Source organism: Trematomus bernacchii, unplaced genomic scaffold (genome assembly GCF_902827165.1).
Source record: "Trematomus bernacchii unplaced genomic scaffold, fTreBer1.1, whole genome shotgun sequence".
NCBI lineage: Eukaryota > Metazoa > Chordata > Actinopteri > Perciformes > Nototheniidae > Trematomus > Trematomus bernacchii.
In genome coordinates, this window is record NW_022987581.1 from 1,321,923 (window position 1) to 1,346,169 (window position 24,247).

The 24,247-nt window shown below is 40.1% G+C and overlaps 1 protein-coding gene across 2 annotated transcripts; it reads right to left on the reverse strand.

The window, feature by feature from the left end:
• Nucleotides 1–10,024: 10,024 nt before the first annotated feature.
• LOC117480008 (zinc finger protein Gfi-1-like) lies at nucleotides 10,025–22,043 on the reverse strand. 2 transcript variants are annotated; one of them, XM_034127151.1, is made up of 7 exons: nucleotides 21,789–22,043; nucleotides 19,937–20,016; nucleotides 17,441–17,639; nucleotides 13,705–13,838; nucleotides 11,462–11,605; nucleotides 10,760–10,925; nucleotides 10,025–10,299 (listed from the first exon to the last, which is right to left on the reverse strand). In XM_034127151.1, exons 3-7 carry the CDS (start codon nucleotides 17,631–17,633, stop codon nucleotides 10,103–10,105), a joined length of 834 nt encoding a protein of 277 aa, XP_033983042.1. In that variant the 5' UTR covers nucleotides 17,634–17,639; nucleotides 19,937–20,016; nucleotides 21,789–22,043; the 3' UTR covers nucleotides 10,025–10,102. The 2 variants fall into 2 exon arrangements, with proteins under 2 accessions (XP_033983042.1, XP_033983041.1); XM_034127150.1 differs by lacking the exon at nucleotides 21,789–22,043 and having other exon boundaries at nucleotides 19,937–20,228.
• Between the last annotated feature and the right edge of the window lie 2,204 nt (nucleotides 22,044–24,247).

Here is a 24,247-nt window from a genome sequence, read left to right on the forward strand (position 1 = left end):
TTTTGAAGTGCAATAATCACTCTTGTTTTTGCTGTTTTGGTCTCTACCAACTCCTGAAAAATACACTTAGCCGTTAAATGCTCCACAATGTTCTCCAGCTAATTGCTTAAAATTATAATGGATTCTTTCTTGGTCCATGTTACACCCTTCAACCAATTTTACAGAAAATCCGTAATCCTACTGACAAACAGTCAAACAAACCCAAACACTTAACCACCTCGGCTATGAAGGAAGATAATAGGTTGTGAATATTACATTGCATTTAGCTGACGCTTTTATCCAAAGCGACTTACAATAGTGCATTCGACCAAGAAGATACAAACTTGAAGAAAACAGAATCATATAAGTACATCAGGTTTCATTGAGCCAGAACATTTCAAGTGCTACTCAACTGGCTTTAGATAAGCCAGTCCTTTATGAGCCGCGTTCACACCAAGTACTTTCCTGTACTTAGTTCCGGCACTAAGAGCCAGAGTTGGCTGTAATAATATTACTTTTGTCGGTAACGGAGTAGTGTAACGCGTTACTTTTATAATTCAGTAATCACACTACAGTTACTAACATTGCCCCGACACGCGTTACTTCGTTACTTTTATAAAAATCAGTCATAATCACACTGACAGACAAGAGGGGTTTCCGCCGCAGGTTTATATGTACGTAATCTGCGCGACTTGCGCGTCCACATCTCCACGTGCAGTGCTGCATAAACATGGCTGAGTCAGCGATAACTTTCGAGGGGTGGAGGTATGCCCATTATTTTGAGTTCGTCCGAAGAATAGACAGGAATGTGACGGTGAGGTGCAAACTGTGTCCAGGCCAGAAGCTGTTATCCACTGCTGTGAACACCACGTCAAACCTCAACAAACACCTGCAAAGAACACATGCTAAGGTGAAGCTAATAGCTAAGGACCGGACCCCCGAACCCAGAGTGAGGATGTTGTGAGTGCGCCGCCGCAGACTCCGAAGCGGCACAAATTAGAATTTGGAGGACCGGTAACCAAAGCAGAGATGGACAGGCTTGTAGCATCCTTCATAGTAGAGGTAATGTTGCCCATTTGCACAGTTCAGAGATATACTGCGCAAAATACAGATAGCAGGAGACAGAGGACAGCCATAGTCAGAGCTATCTGGATCAGTCTTATGCGACAATGGAAACTGAACTAAAGAGAACATTTGAAACTTTAGCAGTCTGCGTGATCTGCCTGTAGGGAGGGGCGGGCCGGCCCTGCGAGTAAAGTAACGAGTAAAGTAACGAGTTACTTTATGTAGAGAGTAACGAAGTAGTGTAATATATTACTTTTTTTTAAAGTAATATGTAATATGTAATATATTACTTTTTTTTAGTAACGACCCCATCTCTGCTAAGAGCCCCGGCGCTTTTTACCCCAGGGCACTTAGTACAGATCGCGTTCACACCGGAGTACTTTTCCCTGAGGGAAGATTACGCAAATGAGCCGCTGACGTCACTTCTTCTTCTTCTGCTTTGGCTTTACTGGCAGCCCACAAACCACTTCACGGCGAGTACAGTAGGTGGCGGTATGCACCTTAAAGTTGTTTGCAATCCGCTGCAAAACAAGAGAAGAAGAAGAAAAACTTCCCGCGTATACTGCGACGCCCACCCACTCGCTGTACATTAGGCGTCTGTTGTTTACCTTCCGACCTCAGACATGATGGAGATGGAGTCGACTGAAGTTGTGCTGTTTGTGCTCATGTTATACAGCTTTGTAACTGAGTTAACGCAGCCTGAGCAACTTGCGTACAATAACAAAACAAGCCGAGCACGAGTGGTGGTGGAGAACGCTTTTGGCAGACTGAAGGGCAGGTGGCGGTGCTTGATGAAAAGAAACGACTGCAAGATGGACAAGATCACATTCCAGGTGGCAGCATGTTGCATATTACATAACCTTTGTGAAAGTAATGAGTACAGGGACGAATGGACTGCCTTACCGGCGACCCAGCTTTATGAGGCATCTGAACAGCGTGTAAATTGTAAACATTTTGACAATAAAGCTGATCTTTTGTACAGTGCTTTTGTTTCTCTTTTATTTTCCAGTCAAGACAGGCAACATTACAATAGTGTACAGTGTGGCAATATAATAACAATAAACTGTGCCAGGTGTGTTGTATGCACAGTAAATAGGCTCAGCAGCAAACCCACCGTTATTATTTATCTTCCTGAGACCCACTGCATCCGTCTGCCATAAACATACAAGTTAGTTTCGGCCCATAGTGGACTCCATTTTGTGTTGTGTAAAATGGGGGGGGGGAATTAAAGGTTTGCAAATCCCCATGTCCTCCTCAGAGGACAATCATAAAAACATTTAGTTTTAGGTCAAATAATATTTAAAATTATATAAATTATCATATTTGTGTATGTGCCCCTGCCATTCCTCCACAAGGTTGCAACATTGATGATAAATAAATGACAAATAAAGCTTTGCCAGTTTATAACCGATGAAACATGATGGTATCAGAATAATCACTTACATGTGATGTATAGGATGCTACGGTCACTAAAGATAAAGTGTCAGGAGAAATAAGCAAGCTACAGGATCTGTTTAACAGTAAATAGAAGTTCACATTTTTAATGTAAATAAAATAGAAGTTGTACATGTAAATTAACATTATCAATATAAAATAAAGTGTCAGTTGTATCAAGACTATATAATAACAGTAATAACAATAATATAAAATGAACTGGTGAGCATCTTGTCCTCCGTTTCCTGGGCCTTGGTGAACAGCACCATCTGATCTCCACGCAGCGACTCATTCACCACGGCACGCCGGTCCTCCAACGCCTGGGCGGTGTCAAAGAAATTCGCATCCCGTGTCCGCTTTCCTAAGAGGGGAAATTAAGCAAGATACAAGATCTGTTTAGTCGCCATGTAGTTTTACAACATACTAGGAATGTTTTTTTGGTATTTTCACAAATAGAATTAAGGTTTCACAAATCTGAAACTGTGTTATAAAGAATCTTTTGACTCTCTGGGATAATCCAGTCCAGATTTGATGAGTCTAGGTAAGGTAGTTTTAGATCAGGACCTGGTCTAATGTGGTCTACATGTGAAAAAGCACTGAAATCTCCCTTTTTTGTATTTTTACTAGGGCTGTCAAGTTAACGCGTTAATAACGCGTTAACGCAAAAAAGAATTAACGCCACTAATTATTTTAACGCGATTAACGCATGTGTATTTTTTGTCCTCGGCCGCCCCGTAGTTTCAGAGCGCATCGAGTTTAAAATACCATCTACAAGCTGATGCTTACAGCCCCGCACCTGCCGCCCGCTTGTGGCAGACCACACTTCCACGCTCACCGGCAGGCCCGGACTGGCTATCGGGAGGACCGGGTGTGTGTGTGTGTGTGTGTGTGTGTGTGTGTGTGTGGTGTGTGTGTGTGTGTGTGTGTGTGTGTGTGTGTGTGTGTGTGTGTGTGTGTGTGTGTGTGTGTGTGTGTGTGTGTGTGTGTGTGTGTGTGTGTGTGTGTGTGTGTGTGTGTGTGTGTGTGTGTGTGTGTGTGTGTGTGTGTGTGTGTGTGTGTGTGTGTGGCGCGACTCGCGCGAGCGAGGCACACCTTACGTGTTGTTGTTGTTAGCATCTGGTGCTAGCTCGCTGCGCTAACAGATATAAGGAGCTGTTTCAATGACATTTCGCCGACAACTTGATTGATTGATTGATTGAAAAGTTTATTAACAGCTTGTATATTGGGTACAGTACAGTACAGCTCAAAACATACAATTGTTAAGGGGATGCAGACCAGAGAAAGACTTTCGTCTTGTTTACATCAGGGTCCCCCATTTCCAACTGCGCCGAGCACTTGACTTTATGCAGGTAGCCAGACAGTGGGACATTGTACGAAAAGTCAGCACACTCAGCACGGATAGTGCGCGCAACATGATTGCAGCGTCCAGGCAGCTCTCCACATTCTCACACACACACACACACACATTCTCACACACACATTCTCACACACACATTCTCACACACACATTCTCACACACACACACACACACACACACACACACACACACACACACACACACACACACACACACACACACACACAGTATTATTGTATGAGAGAGGTTCCAGGTTGAATTGAGGTGAATATTTGTAATGTTCAGGTTGTTGTGTTTAATATTCATGAGAATATTTGTCATTGTTCAAATGATAATAAACAAACATATAAAGCATATTTGTCCACTCATATGTTGATAAGAGTATTAAAAACTTGAAAAATATCCCTCTAAGGTACATTTAGAACAGATAAAAATGTGCGATTAATTTGCGATTAATCGCGATTAACTATGGACAATCATGCGATTAATCGCGATTAAATATTTTAATCGACTGACAGCCCTAATTTTTACAAATAGAATTAAGGTTTCACAAATCTGAAACTGTGTTATAAATAATCTTTTGACTCTCTGGGATAATCCAGTCCAGATTTGATGAGTCTAGGTATAGTGGTTTTAGATCAGGACCTGGTCTAATGTGGCCAGGATGCGAAAAAGCACTAAAATCTCTCTTTTTTGTATTTTCACAAATAGAATTAAAGGTTTCACAAATCTGAAACTGTGTTATAAAGAATGTTTGGCCTCTCTGGGATAATCCAGTCCAGATTTGATGAGTCTAGGTATAGTGGTTTTAGATCAGGACCTGGTCTAATGTGGTCTACATGTAAAAAAAGCACTGATCTCCCTTTTTTGTATTTTCACAAATAGAATTAAGGTTTCACAAATCTGAAACTGTGTTATAAAGAATGTTTAGCCTCTCTGGGATAATCCAGTCCAAATAAATCGGCTATGCAGCGATTTAAGAGGTTCAAACACGGAGGATTGTTGCTTTTTGAAGAGTGCTTCATGTATGCTTGAACTTTGTTTAATGTTGTTGAGGCAAGTTAAACATAAAATATGATGAATATTATGAAATAAACATGATTGTGAACATCAGTTCGATGCGTAACGTTCTTTCAAGACAAAGTTACAGTGTGTGTACCTTTGCGTTTGGTTGCTGGTAAGGAGGACGACCAAGAACTGTGATCTAGAATGCAAAGCTCGCTTGTTTCCAATCCCGAGAGTTGTCCATCCTCGCCTGAAACAGACGATTAGTGCCATGAGTTAGTGAAGCAAATTACAGAAACACTGCACAGTTATTCACAAGTCAAAACGTTTTCATAGCGGCCGAGAATATCTAGCTAGCTAGATGTAGCTAGCTCGGGGCCGGTGTTAGCCTATTCAGCCTAGCATGGCTAGCTTGATCTACTGAGCAAATAAAAGTACATCTGAGACCATTATTGTGCAGATTAAAACCCCAGTGCATGTAGTTGATTTTACCTTCGTCGTGGTCGTCATCGTTGGCCACTGAATCCGCCGTTTGTAGTCCTGAGTTTCTTTATTTTTAGCCGGCTGTGCACGATTCCCAGGTCGAGTGAAAGCTACTGAACTGGCTTCAGTAGCATTCCCTGGGTCGCGTCCTCGGCGTAGATCTCCAGAAGCGCCGACACCTCCTCATCATTTCTTGATGCTTGCCATAACTGCTTTCAAAAACAAACACAACGCTCCGTTGGTGCGTTGGGTTTTTGTAGCGAGGAAAAACAATGGCGTCTCCACACAACATTTTCACAGTTGTACGGGCGTGGTTTGCAATTCGCCCAGCCAATCAGCACTGGGGCACTTTTGGGGCACTTTTCACCCACAGAAAAGTACGCTCTCCCAGCGGGCTCTAAAAATGGGGGTAAAAGTACCCGAGATTAAGTACGATTTTTGGTGTGAACGCGACATAAGGGGTACTCACGGAACTAAACGCGAAAAGTACGGTGAAAAGTACTCCGGTGTGAACGCGGCTATTGTATATAAGTGCTTTGCAGTCTGTGCCGGAAGATGTGTAGGCTTTCGTCTGTCCTGATGTCAATGGGGAGCTCATTCCACCATTTTGGAGCCAGGATAACAAACCCACGTGTTTTTGCTGATGGGAACTTGGGTCCCCCTCGCAGTGCGGGTGCAGCGAGCCGTTTGGCCGATGCAGAGCGGAGTGCACGTGCTGGGGTGTATGGTTTAACCATGTCCTGGATGTAGGAAGGGCCAGATCCATTCACAGCATGGTACGCAAGTACCAGTGTCTTGAATAGGTAAACAATACTGTAGAATATATTATTTGTCAACATATGGCTGACATTAATGCATCTTACACTAAAATGTCGAAGTTAAAGTGCAATAATCACTCTTGTTTTTGCTCTCTTTTGGTCTCTACCAACTCCTGAAAAATAGACTTAGCCGTTAAATCCTCCACAATGTTCTCCAGCTAATTGCTTAAAATTATAATGGATTCTTTCTTGGTCCATGCTACACCCTTCAACCAATTTTACAGAAAATCGGGCTGGTAATTTTTCCGTAATCCTACTGACAAACATTCAAACAAACCCAAACACTTAACCACCTCGGCTCTGAAGGAAGATAATAGGTTGTGAATAGGTAGACAATACTGTAGAATATATTATTTGTCAACATATGGCTGACATTAATGCATCTTACACTCAAATGTTGAAGTTAAAGTGCAATAATCACTCTTGTTTTTGCTCCGATTTGGTCTCTAACAACTCCTTAAAAATACACTGAGCCGTTAAATGCTCCCAATGTTCTTCAGCCAATCTCTCGAAATTGTAATTTTTTCCTTGATCCATGGTACAAACAGTCAAACAAACCCAAACACTTAACCACCTTGGCTATTAAGAAAGTGAATATGTTGGAAATACTGCAGAAGTATACTGTAAAATATATTATTTGTGAATATTAGGCTGACATTAATGCATCTTACACTAAAATGTTTGTGGTTTAAGTGCAATATTTACTGTTGTTTTGGTCTCCGCCAATGCTCCCCACTGTTCTTCAGCCATCTCTGGACATTATAACGGCTTCTTCCTTGGTCCATGCTACACTCCTCCACCAATTTTGAAGAAAATCGGGTCAGTAATTGTTCCGTAATCCTGCTGACAACCAAGCTTTAACAAGTACATTATATTATTATATATATCATAAGTGAACTCAAAGCTGATATACATGCATCGTACACTAACTTTTTTATTTTGAAGTTACTCTTTTCGTTTTGGTCCCTACCAACTTCTGAAAAGAATCCTCTTAGCTGCTAAACGCTGCCCAATGTTCTCAAGCTAATTGCCATCTTTGTTTTTCTGCAGTTTGGTGCTGGGCATGGAGTGGAAAGTTCATTCAATACCACCTTCCCATTTTGCCCTAAAACTCCCTAATGAGTGCAGTAAGTGGGACCAAATCATAGAGGGCATCCAAACCATTGCAATTATTCGCAGGGTCTCTGAGTTGTGTAGTTATTCTCTGTCAGGTCATACATTTGAACAAACCCTTTCACATCACAAAAGTTTTATGATTGCATAGTTTGAACATTTAGCTTTTTAATGTAACAACTACCCGGTGTGCTGTTGAAATGGTTCTGAAAAGTTGGGTTTGGTTTGTTTAAATTTTAGAAAGTATTTTCCACATCGACCTTCTGTTCATGAAATAGTGAAAGTGCATCCTGTGATTTGATCATCATCAGTCCATCAAAATAACACACATGCACACAAACTGCAAAACTTCCTGAGAAACAAAGTTATGCGATTGGACGAGGGTCCTGTAAGAGCACTGTTTTTTGGTGCATCCTGCAAAAATAAAATTACCCAAATTGTTTTTAATGATATAATGGATAAAAAGTGGTGGTGAAAGCAAGAAGCTTTGGTCGTGTGTTCCCTGGAAGATGCATCATTTTGTTTTTGTAAGGATGCTTCATAGTTAACCCAAAAAATCTAATACACAAACAATACAGCAGGGCTATTCAATTGGCGGCCCGCGGGCCAAATCCGGCCCCGGGGTGATATTTACTGGCCCTTTGAGTATAATGTTAAAAAGTAATCAATTTTTTTTTTTAAGATTTTTTTTTTTTTTTTTTTTGTGCCATAGTGCCTTTATTCCAGAGAGGGTGTTACATTGAGAGATAGAGGGGTAGACAATGCCTGAAAACTTCGACGGGCTCGGGTTTCGAACCCACCTACTATACTGTAGTGACAACTCCTGTCATTGATTGCATCTCTGCGTGAATGATTAGATCATTTCACCTAAATGAAATCAAATGAAACATGAATACAGCTTTAAAACTCAAAACCAAGGAGATTACATTTGTACACAATCAATAAAGTTTTATTGTCCTCTCGTTTCAAAGCATGCAAGACATTACTTGAGTCATATCTTTCCGACTTTTTACAATTATGAATAACTAATAATGTATACAAATGCCCTTTTACACAGAGTGGTGCAGGGATGATAACTTTTTGTAGACCGAACCAAAAGATAGCATCTCCTTGGTTCCTTCGACTAGAATTGGGAGGGATGAAACCCTCTAATGGTCACACATGCAGAGCACACAGCACACACAGTGACATGTGTTCTCTGCTTTTAACCCATCCTAGAACCAGGAGTCTAGTATTAGGAGCAGTGGGCAGCTATTGTACAGCGCCTGGGGAGCAATGGGAGTGAGGGGGGAAGGGGGATGTCCGGTGCCTTGCTCAAGGGCACTAGAAACCAATGGAATGTTTTAATTGGATTTTGGATTATTGCAGAAAATAACATCTGTTGTGAACACACGTCTATGATACTGACACGTTTTGTTCAGCAGGATAATCTCCACATACTGTATTAACACCACGCTATGATTTCTGAAGTAGAAAGCTAACATTGGGCTATAAAGGAACCACAGCACGGTCACATGACTTCACATCACCACCGCTAAGCTAAAGGCGGCTAATGTTGGGCGTGATGACGTTTAGTCGTCTCATTTAGACACTTGTTAGCAACCGCCGTTTTTAAATCCACAGGTAGGGTATTTTACTGGCGTATTTTATGTCCAAAAACTCAACTTTGAGTCATTTTGAGTCTATTTGTATTTAATTTGTGTGTCTTTGTGGTTGGTTTGCCACTTTTCATAGAAGCTGTGAGACTCTTTTTCTTCTGTTTTGAATCACTGTAGTTGTTTTGTACACATTAAAGCTTCAGACATTCACCAGTGGAGAATTGACTGTCATTTTTTATGTCGTAAAACATACCGACACAGATCTTATTTCAGGCATCTAACCAATAACCCTTTAACTTCAAGACGAGGGACTCCTAGTGCTCCGACTAATTTCCAGGTTTTAGGACTCATTCCTGCACCCAGAGGTGGGAAGTAGTGGAGTACAAATACTATTTAAGTACATGTTTCTGGTATCAGTACTTTACTCCACTACTTATTTTTCTGACGACTTTTCACTTTTACTTCTTACATGTTGAACACAAATACCTGTACTTTCTACTTCTTACATGTTGAACACAAATACCTGTACTTTCTACTTCTTACATGTTGAACCCAAATACCTGTACTTTCTACTTCTTACATGTTGAACACAAATACCTGTACTTTCTACTTCTTACATTTTGAACCCAAATACCTGTACTTTCTACTTCTTACATGTTGAACACAAATACCTGTACTTTCTACTTCTTACATGTTGAACTCAAATACCTGTACTTTCTACTTCTTACATGTTGAACACAAATACCTGAACTTTCTACTTCTTACATTTTGAACCCAAATACCTGTACTTTCTACTTCTTACATGTTGAACACAAATACCTGTACTTTCTACTTCTTACATTTTCCAAACAGGCTGGTTCCTTTAGTTTGAATGTGTGTTTGGTGGCGTGATCATTATTATTTAGAGTCATTGCGTGCCTATTGATTTGAACACGATCCGTGTATCCATCATTTCCTGGTCTTCTCTAAAGAAGAGGGACCAATGAAAACGTTGTCATGTTGCCGTTGTTCAGCATGGAAACATTCATTAGCTAACAATGACATTATTGTTCTATTAATATAAAGGGAGGTCAGGTACTCTTTAAAACAGCTGCTAGTTATGGGTACTTTTTACTGAAGTACATTTCAAAGCCCTCTTTACTTTGACTTGAGTAAAGAAGTTTAGTCAGTACTTCTACTTTTACCAGAGTATTTTTAAACACGAGTATCTGTACTTGTACTTGAGTAAAGGATGTGTGTATCTCATAGTCTCAGTTTTGTGTGTATGTCTCTGTGTATCCACACGGTGTCTCTCTGTGTTTCTGCAGGTCTGCGCGGCGCAGGAAGCTGTGCTGGCAGTGATTGCAGCTGAACGGCCGGTAGCTGCTGTGCTTCCTGCTGTGAGTGATGAGGTTGGAGCTCTGGCTGAAGCCTTTCCCGCACACCTTGCACAAGTGGGGTTTCTCACCTGAGGGAGAGAGTACACAGAGTTTCAGAGGAAGCATGGACGGATTATTAGAGAGTGGGCTCCTGGACACAGACATCTAAAAGGGTCACAACCTTTCGAAGCAAGACACACAGACTTTATATTTGTAAAGCCTCTTTTTGTTGTTGTTTGGTGTCTCTGGGGTCATTTGGAGGCTCTTTCTGGTTGTTTTGCCCCTTTTCGTAGTCATTTTGAGTCTCTTTGTGGTTGCTTAGTCTGTTTTAGTCATTATGAGTCTCTTTGTAGTAATTATTTTGTCTCTTTTAGTCATTTTGAGTCTTTATTTGGTTTATTTTTGAGTCCCTTTGTAGTTCATTTGTGTGTCTTTGTGGTCGTTTGGCCCCTTGTCACAGTCGTTGTGAGATTCGTTCTGGTCTTTTTGTTCTCTATGTAGTCTTGTGGGTGTCTGTGTAGTTTTTTTATGTGTTCTGTGTTCACTCACCTGTGTGTATGAAGGTGTGTTTCTTCATGTCTGACTTCTGGTGGAACCTCTTCCCACAGTACTGGCAGGGGTAGGGTCTGGTGTCTGAGTGGATGAGCAGGTGTGTGGACAGAGTGGACGAGCGCTTGAACACCTTACCACACACCTTACAGCCAAAGTTACGCTCCTGAAATCACACACACATGTTCACACTGAAGCACTAACCAATGTTTACTACAGAAATGAGTGCTTACAAACTACTTGCTTGCAAAATGGTAATCATTTAAAAGAAAACATAAAAAGCAATTAATGAAAGTGTATGGGTGCAAATAAAGAAAAAATGTGTAGAGCCCACAAGACTTTTATTGTAGGCTCAACTTATTTTCTTCACACACAACTTAAAATATGGAGACATTCCCCCAACTCCAAAAGGGTATTGGAAATTGTTGACGCATACTTTTAAAATGTTTAGCTAAGAACCAGAACCATATTAAATCGAGTAAACATTAAACAACAACAGTGTAAGGGTTGCATTAGCTTATATACTAACTTTACGACAAATTCTCCAATACATATAAATACTTCATGTTTCTAAGAAGTAAAACCAGCACAAAATAAGATAACAGTAGAGGTTATAACTTTAGTAAAAGTATATTTGTATAGTTCTCAGTGTTGGATCAAAGTATTTCTCTTATATATTATGATTCTCAGTGAGTATTGTACCTTAGCTCTACCATAGCTGCCTAACGCTCTGAAGCCAAAGGGCACGGGGTCTCCGGCGGAGGGAGATCGAGGTGAAGGAAGAGAGAGCGCCGTGTGAAGATGAGCCTGAAGACCAACTCCTGAGGTTAAAACTTCTGAAAGAGACTGAGGGAGAAAGAAACTGTGAGAAGATACGACTATCTAAGGTCTTGTCTTTACATATGAAGCTATGGCTATCCCAGTTAGCTTAGCCTAGCATAAAGACAGCTAGCATGACTTGCTATGTATTTAACTGGTCATTTTGCAGCACTTTGTAGTCTTTTTGTGTCATTTTTTGTCATTCTGAGTCTCGTTCTAGTTAATTAGTGTCTCCGTGGTTGTTTGCCCAATTGTATGGTCTTTAAGAGTCTTTTTAGCATCTCTTTGAGTCGTATAATGTTCCTTTGTGTTCACTTAGCATCTCTGGTATGTGGCTCTTTGAGTACAAAGCTTGTGTTAATGAGGTTACGAATGTATGCAAAGACCTGTACTTAGTACCAACGATCACAAATGTCCTCAGGGATTAATTCAACATCCTTTGTTAAACAGCAGAATGCTCTATTGAGGAACAATTGCAGTTAAGAAGTGCAGGCCTTTTTTTAAATAACCATTTAGATCACATGATCTCTCCACAACAAGAAGACATATTGCAATCAAACCCCTTAGTTTAAAATAACTGTACATTTTACATTTACTTTTAATTTAATATGCCATTCCTTGCTCACTTAATGTTAATAATATCCTACTTTTAGATTATGTAAACTGTAATTAGGCCCTTCAATAGTGTTTCATTTGTCAGATAGTTTACAGATTTCTATCTTTACGGTCAACTTGTATTTTCAACCATTATTTTATCGCCACTTTTGTTTGTTTTGAATTATTATGTGTTAAATGTGAAGCACTTTGAATTGCCTCTGTGTCTTAAAATGTGCTATACAAATAAACTAACGTTGAACCTTTCTATATTGAGATGTTTATATTGTATAATTTTTTTTTCTCCTCTTTTTAATGTGCAAGGCCCTGTTTTATATGCTGCTGCAACGAAAGCATTTCCCAAATGAAGGATCAATAAAATATATCTTATCCTAACAACAGTACAACCTACAGATTAGTGATGGCGAGATGAAGCCTTATGGAGCTTTGAAGCTTTCCAGCCAATTGGTTCGCAAAAGGGTTCATCTCATGAGGCTTCATCTGAACACAAACCCCCCTGTTGGTCAAAGACTTGATTTGACATCTCAACAGTGTGCTCCATCTCATACCGAGTTCCCAACGAGCAAAGCCTTAGAATAACTCTATACAACGAACATAAAATCATATTTTCATGTTAACAATATTGTTTTTATTCCAGTTGAATGATTGTGATTGAAAAGCCTAAGGAGGCTGGTAAACATTGCAAAGAGGGATTTGTATTCCTTAATAATATTCGTAAACTTAACCATGTTGTAGCCTGAGAAAGGCTAAACCATATCAAAGACTACATTTATTAACTACATTATCTCACTTAGCTGTAGCATTTATTAACAAAACAAAGATTTATTAACCAGTTGTTGAACCAGGGACCCTGCGGTTGTGAGTAAACTGCTTTCCAGCTGAGCCACAGCCCACACACTGAATCTACCTGAAAACACTGCACCCTATTTATTCCTGTATTTATTCCTGTATTTATTAATTTATTCCTACATTTATTTATGCTTGTATTTATTTATACTTATGACATGTTCCGACCTCTATATAAGTGAGGGTCTGAGCTCTCTTAATTCCATCGTGTCACCGGGCCCGGGTACAGGAGGGGTAATATGGTTCTTATTATACATCCATGGGTAATATGAGCGTTGTGGTTCAACCGATCTGAATCGCTTTCTGAAGCAGTCACGTGGTATCGACTGGCAGCGAGGCTTCGTTTGTCATCGGTGACGTCACTGGCCCAAAGCGATACAAGCCTCGATACAAGCTTCACAAAAAGCTTCGGGGATTACTCGACACACGCTCCGAAGCCTCGCCGCAATACGTAACATCACTACTACAGATGTTATTTTACACACTGATCCCCTGTGCTGTGTCTCTCTGACATGTTGCTAATTCTGTATCACTCTCTGACATGTGGCTAATTCTGTATCATGGCAGTTTCTTTTGTCGTTGTTCACTCATGGTTTCCTCTTTCATGGTTTCCTCTTTCATAACAGCAGCAGATAAGGACGTGTGATGGTTCAGAGGCTTCTCACCTTCCCACAGAGCGGACACTCGCTGACGGGGGATCGCAGGTCAGTGTGTGAAGTGTGTTTCAGCAACATGAAGACCAGACCCTCCAGATGCCGCTCCCTCTCAGACGCCTGCAGAGGAACCTCTCTGCCCTCCACTGTGAGGAGGAAGAGGATGAAGAACATGTGTTTAGTTTATTACAAATCCTTTCTAGATGGATTCCCAGGGTCTTTGATTGGCATTTTGAGCCCTTAGATAGATGGATTGATAGATGGGCGGACGGGCGGACAGACAGGCAGATACTTAAAAAATCCCAAATTGGGAAATTATTTTATTACAGGACCAGTGTGCTCAACATTAAAATACAAATACTTTTAAAAGTGGAAAAGAGTTAACAATTACAAATAAAAAAAATAGTATATCAAATATAAACAATATTCAACATTCAACATTCAACGCCGACAGGACACGGGGGGCTGGCGTTGGCCGGAACGCCAGAACTGGAGCCGGAAACATGGCTGCTGGGGCCAGACATGGAGCCGGAAACATGGCTGCTGGGGCCAGAACCGGAGCCGGAAACATGGCTGCTGGGGCCAGACATGGAGCCGGAAACATGGCTGCTGGGGCCAGACATGGAGCCGGAACCGGAGCCGGAAACATGGCTGCTGGGGCCAGAACTGGAGCCGGAACCAAGGCTGCTTGGGCTCGGGCCAGTCGCTTGGGGGCTGGAGCCGTAGCAGAAAACTTGGCTGCTGGGGAACGGGGTTTGAGGCAGGCATGCAGACTGTCTGGGGAAGTCACAAAGTCCCTTAAAAATTCAGGCAGTGAGCTCCTTAACCAGGGCTTATCTGCAACCTCCCGGCGTGCCCGTGAAAGAGCAGCCTCCTGAGCCTCTTTACCATGAGCCCTCCTCCACTCTCCAAGAATACATAAAAGTTTGCAGGATAATTTGTCAATCTCATCCTCAAAAAATACTGCTAGGTCCATCTTTGGTCTGTTCGTACTGTCAAGGTTGGGGGGAAAATAGGACCCAAATGCAGTATGAGGAGAAGAAAAACCAACAGGGACCAACATGGAGGGTGACAGGACAGACGGACAGGTAGCGTGGACCAGGAGAGACGATGAACAGACATGGAGCACAGGGGAAGACGAGACTAAATACACAGCAGGGTAATCACAGGACAAGACACAGCTGGGCAGGGGAGGCAGAAACACAACAGGTGAACACAATCAGCCAATCAGACACAGGAGGGAAGCTAAAGACAGGAAGGCAAACACAGGAAGTAGGACCAGACACAAGGAGGAAAACATTTCAAAATAAAAGGTGGAGAATGAAAACAACATAAATCCAAAACCATGACAATAATATACTGTATATATGAATGATAGTAAAGTGTACATAGAATCCTGAATAGTGGTAGTGGTAAATGTTCTGTACTTATAACTCTTTATCAGGTCTTCACGACCCCTCAAAGCTTTTTACATACTGCGAGTTATTTAGCTATTCACACCTCATTCATGCAGAGCAGCACCACTTTCTCTAAGGAAGCTAACATTCACACATACACACACACACACACACACACACACACACACACACACACACACACACACACACACACACACACACACACACACACACACACACACACACACACACACACACACACACACACATACACAATACTTCTACTCCACTGCATATATCTGACAGCTTTTACAGATTCAGATTATTAGCTTATTATAAAATCATCTAATAAATCAATACACTCACTGGCCACTTTATTAGGTACAGCTGTTCAACTGCTCGTTAACGCAAATATCTAATCAGCCAATCACATGGCAGCAAGTAAATTCATTTAGGCATTTAGACATGTTCAAGACCACCTGGTGAAGTTCAAACAGAGCATCAAAATGGGGAAGAAAGGTGATGAAAGTGACTTTGAACGTGGCATGTGAGTATTTCAGAAACTGCATACGGCAAAACGACTACAAAGGCCCTCAAAATGACTCTGAAGTGACATAAAGCAACTACCAAAAGAACCAGAAAGACTCATGGCAACCTTTAAAGGTCTCCTATTATACTGTTTTTCATTAATATATCAGTTCATTTTCAGACAGGTTTTTATATAAATGGATCAGGACAAAAAGAGAGAGAATCTTTGTTCCTGAAACTTTCAGAGTCTCTTTACACAGAGGGGACACATGTTGATGAAGAAGAGACATGAAGAAGAGGGGACACATGTTGATGTAGAAGAGACACGAAGAAGAGGGGACACATGTTGATGTAGAAGAGACATGAAGAAGAGGGGACACATGTTGATGTAGAGGAGACATGAAGAAGAGGGGACACATGTTGATGTAGAAGAGACGTGAAGAAGAGGGGACACATGTTGATGTAGAAGAGACATGAAGAAGAGGGGACACATGTTGATGTAGAAGAGACATGAAGAAGAGGGGACACATGTTGATGTAGAGGAGACATGAAGAAGAGGGGACACATGGTGATGTAGAAGAGACATGAAGAAGAGGGGACACATGTTGATGTAGAAGAGACATGAAGAAGAGGGGACACATGTTGATGTAGAAGAGACATGAAGAAGAGGGGACACATGTTGATGTAGAAGAGACATGAAGAAGAGGGGACACATGTTGATGTCGAAGAGACATGAAGAAGAGGGGACACATGTTGATGTAGAAGAGACATGAAGAAGAGGGGACACATGTTGATGTAGAAGAGACATGAAGAAGAGGGGACACATGTTGATGAAGAAAAGACATGAAGAAGAGGGGACACATGTTGATGTAGAAGAGACATGAAGAAGAGGGGACACATGTTGATGTAGAAGAGACATGAAGAAGAGGGGACACATGTTGATGTAGAAGAGACATGAAGAAGAGGGGACACATGTTGATGTAGAGGAGACATGAAGAAGAGGGGACACATGTTGATGTAGAGGAGACATGAAGAAGAGGGGGACACAGGTTGATGTAGAAGAGACATGAAGAAGAGGGGACACATGTTGATGTAGAAGAGACATGAAGAAGAGGGGACACATGTTGATGTAGAAGAGACATGAAGAAGAGGGGACACATGTTGATGTAGAGGAGACATGAAGAAGAGGGGACACATGTTGATGTAGAAGAGACATGAAGAAGAGGGGACACATGTTGATGTAGAAGAGACATGAAGAAGAGGGGACACATGTTGATGTAGAAGAGACATGAAGAAGAGGGGACACATGTTGATGTAGAGGAGACATGAAGAAGAGGGGACACATGTTGATGTAGAAGAGACATGAAGAAGAGGGGACACATGTTGATGTAGAAGAGACATGAAGAAGAGGGGACACGTGTTGATGTAGAAGAGACATGGAGAAGTGGGGACACATGTTGATGTAGAAGAGACATGAAGAAGAGGGGACACATGTTGATGTAGAAGAGACATGAAGAAGAGGGGACACACGTTGATGTAGAAGAGACATGAAGAAGAGGGGACACATGTTGATGTAGAAGAGACATGAAGAAGAGGGGACACATGTTGATGTAGAAGAGACATGAAGAAGAGGGGACACATGGTGATGTAGAAGAGACATGAAGAAGAGGGGACACATGTTGATGTAGAAGAGACATGAAGAAGAGGGGACACATGTTGATGTAGAAGAGACATGGAGAAGTGGATTTTACATAATAGGTGACCTTTGAAAGAGAAACACAACCACTAAGAGACAGAAAAGTTCACTACAGTACATTTAGTACCTGAAGGCCAGGGACCGTGTGTGGGGGCGCTGAGAGACGGTGAGCACGACAGAAAGTCTTTGACCCCCAACATCGGGGACGAAGGACCCCTCTCTGGTTCTTCCTCGGGGGGCTGAGAGTGCTGTTTATAGGATTCCTTTAAATGCACCAACAGGTGAGTCCTTTTATTCCTCACGAGGAACGACCGAGGCATGGTAGACTGGGGGAAATAATGAGATAAAATAAGATATTAATCCCTGTAAGGAAATATAGGTATCAGAGTAACAAATAAGCAGTAGAATCAGAATCAAGTTTATTGCCAGGTACGTTTACACATACAAGGAATTTGCTTTGGTATCTGATGGTGTGAACATAAAGAATACAACAACAAAATGTGGTAAAAAAAAAGAAATATATAAGGATAATAAAAAATAAGTATTTTTAAGAAACAATTTAGCATTAAAAAAGGATGCTAAAGACAAGTATTTACACCAGATTTAAATGAAATTATACAAATAACCTTAACAGCTAAAAAACAAAAACACTTAGGACAATGAGTATAAGGCAAACTACAACTATTTTAAAGTGGAGGGCTGTTCAGACGTTGCAAAATTGTGCAAAAAGCGTAGTGTAAAGTAACTAAGATGAACTCAATTACTGGACCGAAGTACAATTTTGAGGTACTTCTGCTTTACTTGAGTATTTCCATTTTAAGCTACTGTGTACTTCTACCCCACTACAGTTCAGAGGTACATGGTGTACTTGTACTCCACTACATGTATTGAATACCTTTAGTTACTTTACAGATGTGGATGAATGATGTGAAATCTAATCAAGTGTTAAATCAGACTTTAGTTCCACCTGGAGTAAATCCACAAGCTACCCTGCAGTATACAAAGTCATTCAAACTAGCTGCACCTTTACCAGCTTTGAGAACACTTTCATGATCAATCATTATAAAACATATCATATATATTATTCTGAAATGGACCAATCTGCACAATGACTACTTTTACTGTCGCTACTTTCACTATATTTTGATGATAATACTTTTCTACTTTTACTTGAGGAACATTTTGAATGCAGGTCTTTTACTGTAACAGAGTATTCCTACACTCTGGTACTTCTACTTTTACTCAAGTACAAGATCTGAGTACTTCTACTTTTACTCAAGTACAAGACCTGAGTACTTCTACTTTTACTCAAGTACAAGATCAGAGTACTTCTACTTTTACTCAAGTACAAGATCTGAGTACTTCTACTTTTACTCAAGTACAAGATCGGAGTACTTCTACTTTTACTCAAGTACAAGATCTGAGTACTTCTACTTTTACTCAAGATCTGAGTACTTCTACTTTTACTCAAGTACAAAATCTGAGTACTTCTACTTTTACTCAAGTACAAGATCTGAGTACTTCTACTTTTACTCAAGTACAAAATCTGAGTACTTCTACTTTTACTCAAGTACAAGATCTGAGTACTTAGAATAAGATATGAAAGGTAACAGTTCCCACAGGATAATAAGAAATAAAAGTGTTCCCAACGAATCTCTTATAAATATTCTACATGCCAAATCGAAGCAGTTCTATGAAATCTATATACTTGTATTTTCCTGGCCCTAATTTGTCAGCGTGTATTGTTAAGTGACGATAACATGTCTGAGTACTCTAAAAAGCACTCTCTAAATCAAATGTAGTGTCAGTTTTAGAGCCTCACACACCTGCTGCTTCATGTTCAGTTATAATGCCAGCCTGAGGTTTCCTTAGCAAACACAGCAGAGCCGACACCTGCACAGAGGCTTCAGGGAGGATAACTGACAACCTTTACACTCCCAATAAAGCTGCATGCATGCACACTAAGATCAACAGCAGAAGGATTGACAATTTAGGTAAATATATGGCCACATAACCAGTGTTAAAAGCATTCATTTACCATGGGATACATTTCAAATACATTCTTAAAACCGCCTTGAAATAAGTTGATTTGCACATGATGTTAGATCATATGATAAGATAAGATTAATTATTAATGTGTTGGTGCAGCAACAGCAATAACAAACAGAGGATAATTAGAATACAACATTTGTAAATAACAGGTTGAATTGAATTTACAGCAATAGGATAAAGTAAAACTGTTGATGTGTACAGATATGATGATATATATATACATGTCTTTGTGCAAGAGTGATTTAAAAAGTAGGTTTTCTTTTGCACACGGCAAACAAAAGGAGTCAAATCAAGAGAAAGTATGAGAAAACAAACTTTCCCAAACTGTTGCAATTAAATTATGCAGACTTTTTATAAAACTCCCTTCAAAAAATATGATTTATTAAGCAAACTGATTGTGAAATACTGTAAATTAATATCCGTTACAACTTTCAATTTGCACAGAAGAAGTCGTAATGTGCCAGAAGTTTGATTTGTGCTATGGTATGTAATAAAACCTTTAATATTAAATGAATACATCAAATAGTTATACTTTAAATAAGAGAGTTTGCAGCTGAGTTGCTGATCTTACCTTCGTATTGCGCAGCAGAGTGTTGAAAAAGATTCTTGTTGGTTGGTAACGTCCTCTTTTCTCCTTCTCACACCCAGTTACTGAAGACATGACAGAGAGATTTGATTTGATTTTTAAAAAGGCTGCTAAGGATTGTGGGACTTTGGAGGCGCAAAATACCCAGTAAGTTAATCAATATATCAAATCTATAAATAAATGTAAAATATCCAGCTTGTTTTGGGGTTTTTACCTCTGATGCTACCCTTATTCTAAGAAGCAAATCTAAATTAAAACACAAAACCGTATTGACTGCGGGACGAATACTTGTGTCACTGATGGATTTACCACTCTAGTGCTTTTCACGTGGGAGGTTTCGTCAAATACTCTGAGCATTTTTGGAAAGTTTGAATGTCATTGCTCTCGTGTGAACATGAGGACCTTTACTACAGAGGTGCCATCTTACACTCTGTTCACATTAAGTTTGACGCTCATGGTAAAAGACAGAGGCGCCAAAAACGCTAAGTCATTGTCCTCCTTCTCATTGTAGAAAAAACAATAGCCACTTAAATTGTAGACGCAGAGTGAAATATAGAGCAAGACAGATTGGAAATCAAGACATTATCTTGGCTATAAACGCTTAAACAAAATTCAAAAACCACCTTGAACAAACTAATAATAATAATAATCATAATAATAGATTACATTTATTATAGCGCCTTTCAAGGGAAACAAACAAACAAGTAGGGCAAATAATAATGTAAAACAAATTATATGAAAAATAAAACTAAGAAGTTCACTTAAAAAAAACAATGTCTCTAGATTTTTGTAATTAATCCAATATATTTTAAAGAGGACATTTTATGCTAATTTTCAGGTGTATATCAGTATGTAGTGTCTCTACTTTAAAGAGTCCTTTCCTGCTGATGTTCAGGTGTATATCAGTATGTAGTGTCTCTACTTTAAAGAGTCCTCTCCTGCTGATGTTCAGGTGTATATCAGTATGTAGTGTCTCTACTTTAAAGAGTCCTCTCCTGCTGATGTTCAGGTTAATATCAGTATGTAGTGTCTCTACTTTAAAGAGTCCTCTCCTGCTGATGTTCAGGTGTATATCAGTATGTAGTGTCTCTACTTTAAAGAGTCCTCTCCTGCTGATGTTCAGGTGTATATCAGTATGTAGTGTCTCTACTTTAAAGAGTCCTCTCCTGCTGATGTTCAGGTGTATATCAGTATGTAGTGTCTCTACTTTAAAGAGTCCTCTCCTGCTGATGTTCAGGTGTATATTAGTATGTAGTGTCTCTACTGGGACATGTCTCCATGCTTTAATGTTCAAAAAGCTCTTTATTTTTCTCATACTGCCTGTGCTGCAGCACCTCTTTTCACCCTCTGTCTGAAACCAGAGCCCAGTCTGCTCTGATTGCTTAGCTGGCCGCCTCTGTTGTGATTGGTCAACCGCTTAGAGATGTCCCGCCCTTTAGCCTATCTCGTACAATGTGTTGGAGCGCTAGCCGATAGAAGCGCGAGTGTTACATAGTGATGTCACTATGTTCAGGAAGTAAACAAAGGAGTCTGATGGAGGCGTTTCGGGCGGGAGGGGGGATTATTTGGGAGAACACCGTTATTTTTAGCCTTTGCAGACAATTGACATGCACAAAAACCTATATAACACACTACAGGAAAGCGAGAAAAAGCATAATAGGGCCTCTTTAAAATAATACATTGATAAGACACCAAAATAACAACCGTGTTTCAACGATGTATTTTACAAATGTAGCATCAAGTGTGAATCTGACCTCAGATTGAAATCAAATCATTGAGGGCCACATATGAACTTAACTCAATGCATTTCTAAATGTGGCTTTATTTCTGCAAACACCTCATTTGACTCCTGGTGTCAGCAGCACAGAAAGAAGCGGAGTGTTCCTTGATGTGCATGAAGAGAGGCATGTCGCTGTGGTCGGTGTGGTGGGGGGGGCCTTTCAGCTCTCTCCCGGGGGCTCGATGTCAGTGCCGGGAGCTGAGATGGGACGGTGGGTTCGGTGGGTTTCTTTCTACCTCACTTGTTTCGGGGGCTTCTTGTTCCCCTCATGGTGGGTATGAAGCTGCCTTTCTAGGAACCTGAAACTCGGGGGGGAGGAGGGGGAAACGGGAGTGTGACTGAAGTGTAAAGTTCATTTTCCCATTGCTTTGTTTCTGGTACCATGTTTAAAGTTTTTTAATCTGACTTTGTGCGGTATTACGTGGGAAGAAAGTAGTATTTTATGATATGTATTACATTTCATTTCATTTTTTTACTCGTACGTACGTGTCAACCTACCTGGGAATAAACCTGTTTCTGATTCTGATTCTGATTCTAAAAATGCAACCTATAATAACAAATATGTTTCCTCTTTGTTTTAAACTATACAATTTAAAAAAATGTATCAGAAATCAAGAAAAACGATCTCTTTGAAGTACCTACTCTCATTTTACACATTTAAATGAGACACTGTATCTTTAAAAGTAGAAAATAAATTATTTCCCTTACTTAAAACAATTATTTAATTCATTAGAAATTCATAAAAAATGTGTTTAATTCAATACATTGACATTTTAAAGTTGCTTAGGGTGTCTGAACTTTGGTTAGATTTCATTTCATTTCAAACCTTTATTTAACCAGATTGTACTGAAGTATAAGTACTTTGTTTTGTATTTAAAGTTGAAACCCTTGTGATTTTAGTCCTATAAAAATCACTATTTGTGTGACAGTATTGTAATTGTGTCTGGAGTTTAACAGGCTGGAGTCATGCTTTCAGAAAAGTTTCCCTTTGTATGTTTACAATGGAGAAAAGCTAGCACACTGTTAGAAAAATATCACTCGTCACCGGCTTGAGCTTCAATCTCAGGATCCATGTATTTGTGATCCTCTCCAGAATGGAAGTAGTCATCACATACAGAGCATCAACTAGTTCCTGAACAGTGTCCTTCACATGCTGATATCCAAGAGAGGGAGTTACACAGTCATAGATGGAGGAATACCGGTTCAAAGCAGTATTTGTTCAGATTGACTAAGGCCCACGTCAGAAATGATCATGCTTGTCATATGTCTATCTCCATAGAGGGTGAATCATTATGTTAATCACATAGCTATGATATTCCTAAAACAGTGTGTCATGCTTCTCTTCTAGGTAATCATACATCTTGTCATATACACTATTATACACTCAGACGGGCCTTCCTATCATGAGCACCTCTGTCTTTGAAAGAGTACATTCAGTATTTTCCGAAACACACACTCACTCCGTAATACCGCTAAGATTTAATAATTGCAATACTTTAATCAGTGTGCCAAAGACTCAATCACCAATGTACACTTCTTTCTGACAAAAATCACATTTTCCCTAACATTAATATAAATTATCCATTTCTAGAAAAGTATTGGAGGTGAGCTTGACATGTGCCAAAAATTATGAGTGGTTTCATAACATATCACATGAATACAGATACCATCACAGCAGAAAATCATACTAGTTGTTTATTGCACACTAAAATGCTAATTGTTTTAATATATATTTACATTCAGAAAGGTTTGCACTTAACACCTTAAAAAAACAAACCGATAATTATTTCAGTGTCAAGTTATTTTTATCCAATATTGTTGCTGCCACTTGTCATGTACTTTCTCAACATGCCACTGGTAAAAGCAAACAGTGTCTGTACTATAATTAATGACATAATGAGATAAAATGTATCAGTGTTAAATAAAAAGCATCAGATAACAGGCCACAGTCTCATGTCTTGAAGTGTATCTGTGGCTCTCAGTGGTTTCAGAGAGAGAAGTGTTGTGCCACTTTCTTTCTCCCGGCCGACAACTTCTCTCTCTCGCTGTCACCAGTTTGCCCCCACCCACCCATTGTACACTCATTGCCTCGTAACGTTTCATCTTTTTCTCACCGCGTTTGGGGTAAGAGCAAAGGTCACGGACAGTGCAGGACTTTCTTTTTCTTTGTGGGGCGAGGAAAAGGAAGTCCTCGCTTAGTGAGAGTTAAACGCTGCTAAAGTATGTGTTTCTCTACTCTGAAAATGCCTTTGATCTGAGCCTTTGTTCTCTTGTCACATATCTTCACCTGTACCAAACCCAGAGGTGGAAGAAGTACTCAGATCCTTGAATCGAGTAACATTTGAAAAATATAGGCCTTAAAACACTCCGTAACACGTCATTTTAAGTGTGAAAAGTGACTAAAGTATACGTACCAGTGGCGAGCCGTCAGGGCCCTCTAGGCCCTCTGTGAGGGCCTAAGATATTCCAAAAAATAATATTTAAAAACATTTTAAAAATATATATTTTTTTTAAAT

What these genes read in the sequence shown, in the direction of transcription:
- LOC117480008 (XM_034127150.1), bottom strand. Translation starts at nt 20,026, where the DNA reads ATGTCTTCAGTAACTGGGTGTGAGAAGGAGAAAAGAGGACGTTACCAA. An exon ending in ACACGGTCCCTGGCCTTCAG is followed by an intron (nt 13,839 to 17,440) that starts GTACTAAATGTA and finishes TCCTCCTCACAG; the next exon opens with TGGAGGGCAGAGAGGTTCCT. An exon ending in GCAGCTATGGTAGAGCTAAG is followed by an intron (nt 10,926 to 11,461) that starts GTACAATACTCA and finishes GTGTGATTTCAG; the next exon opens with GAGCGTAACTTTGGCTGTAA.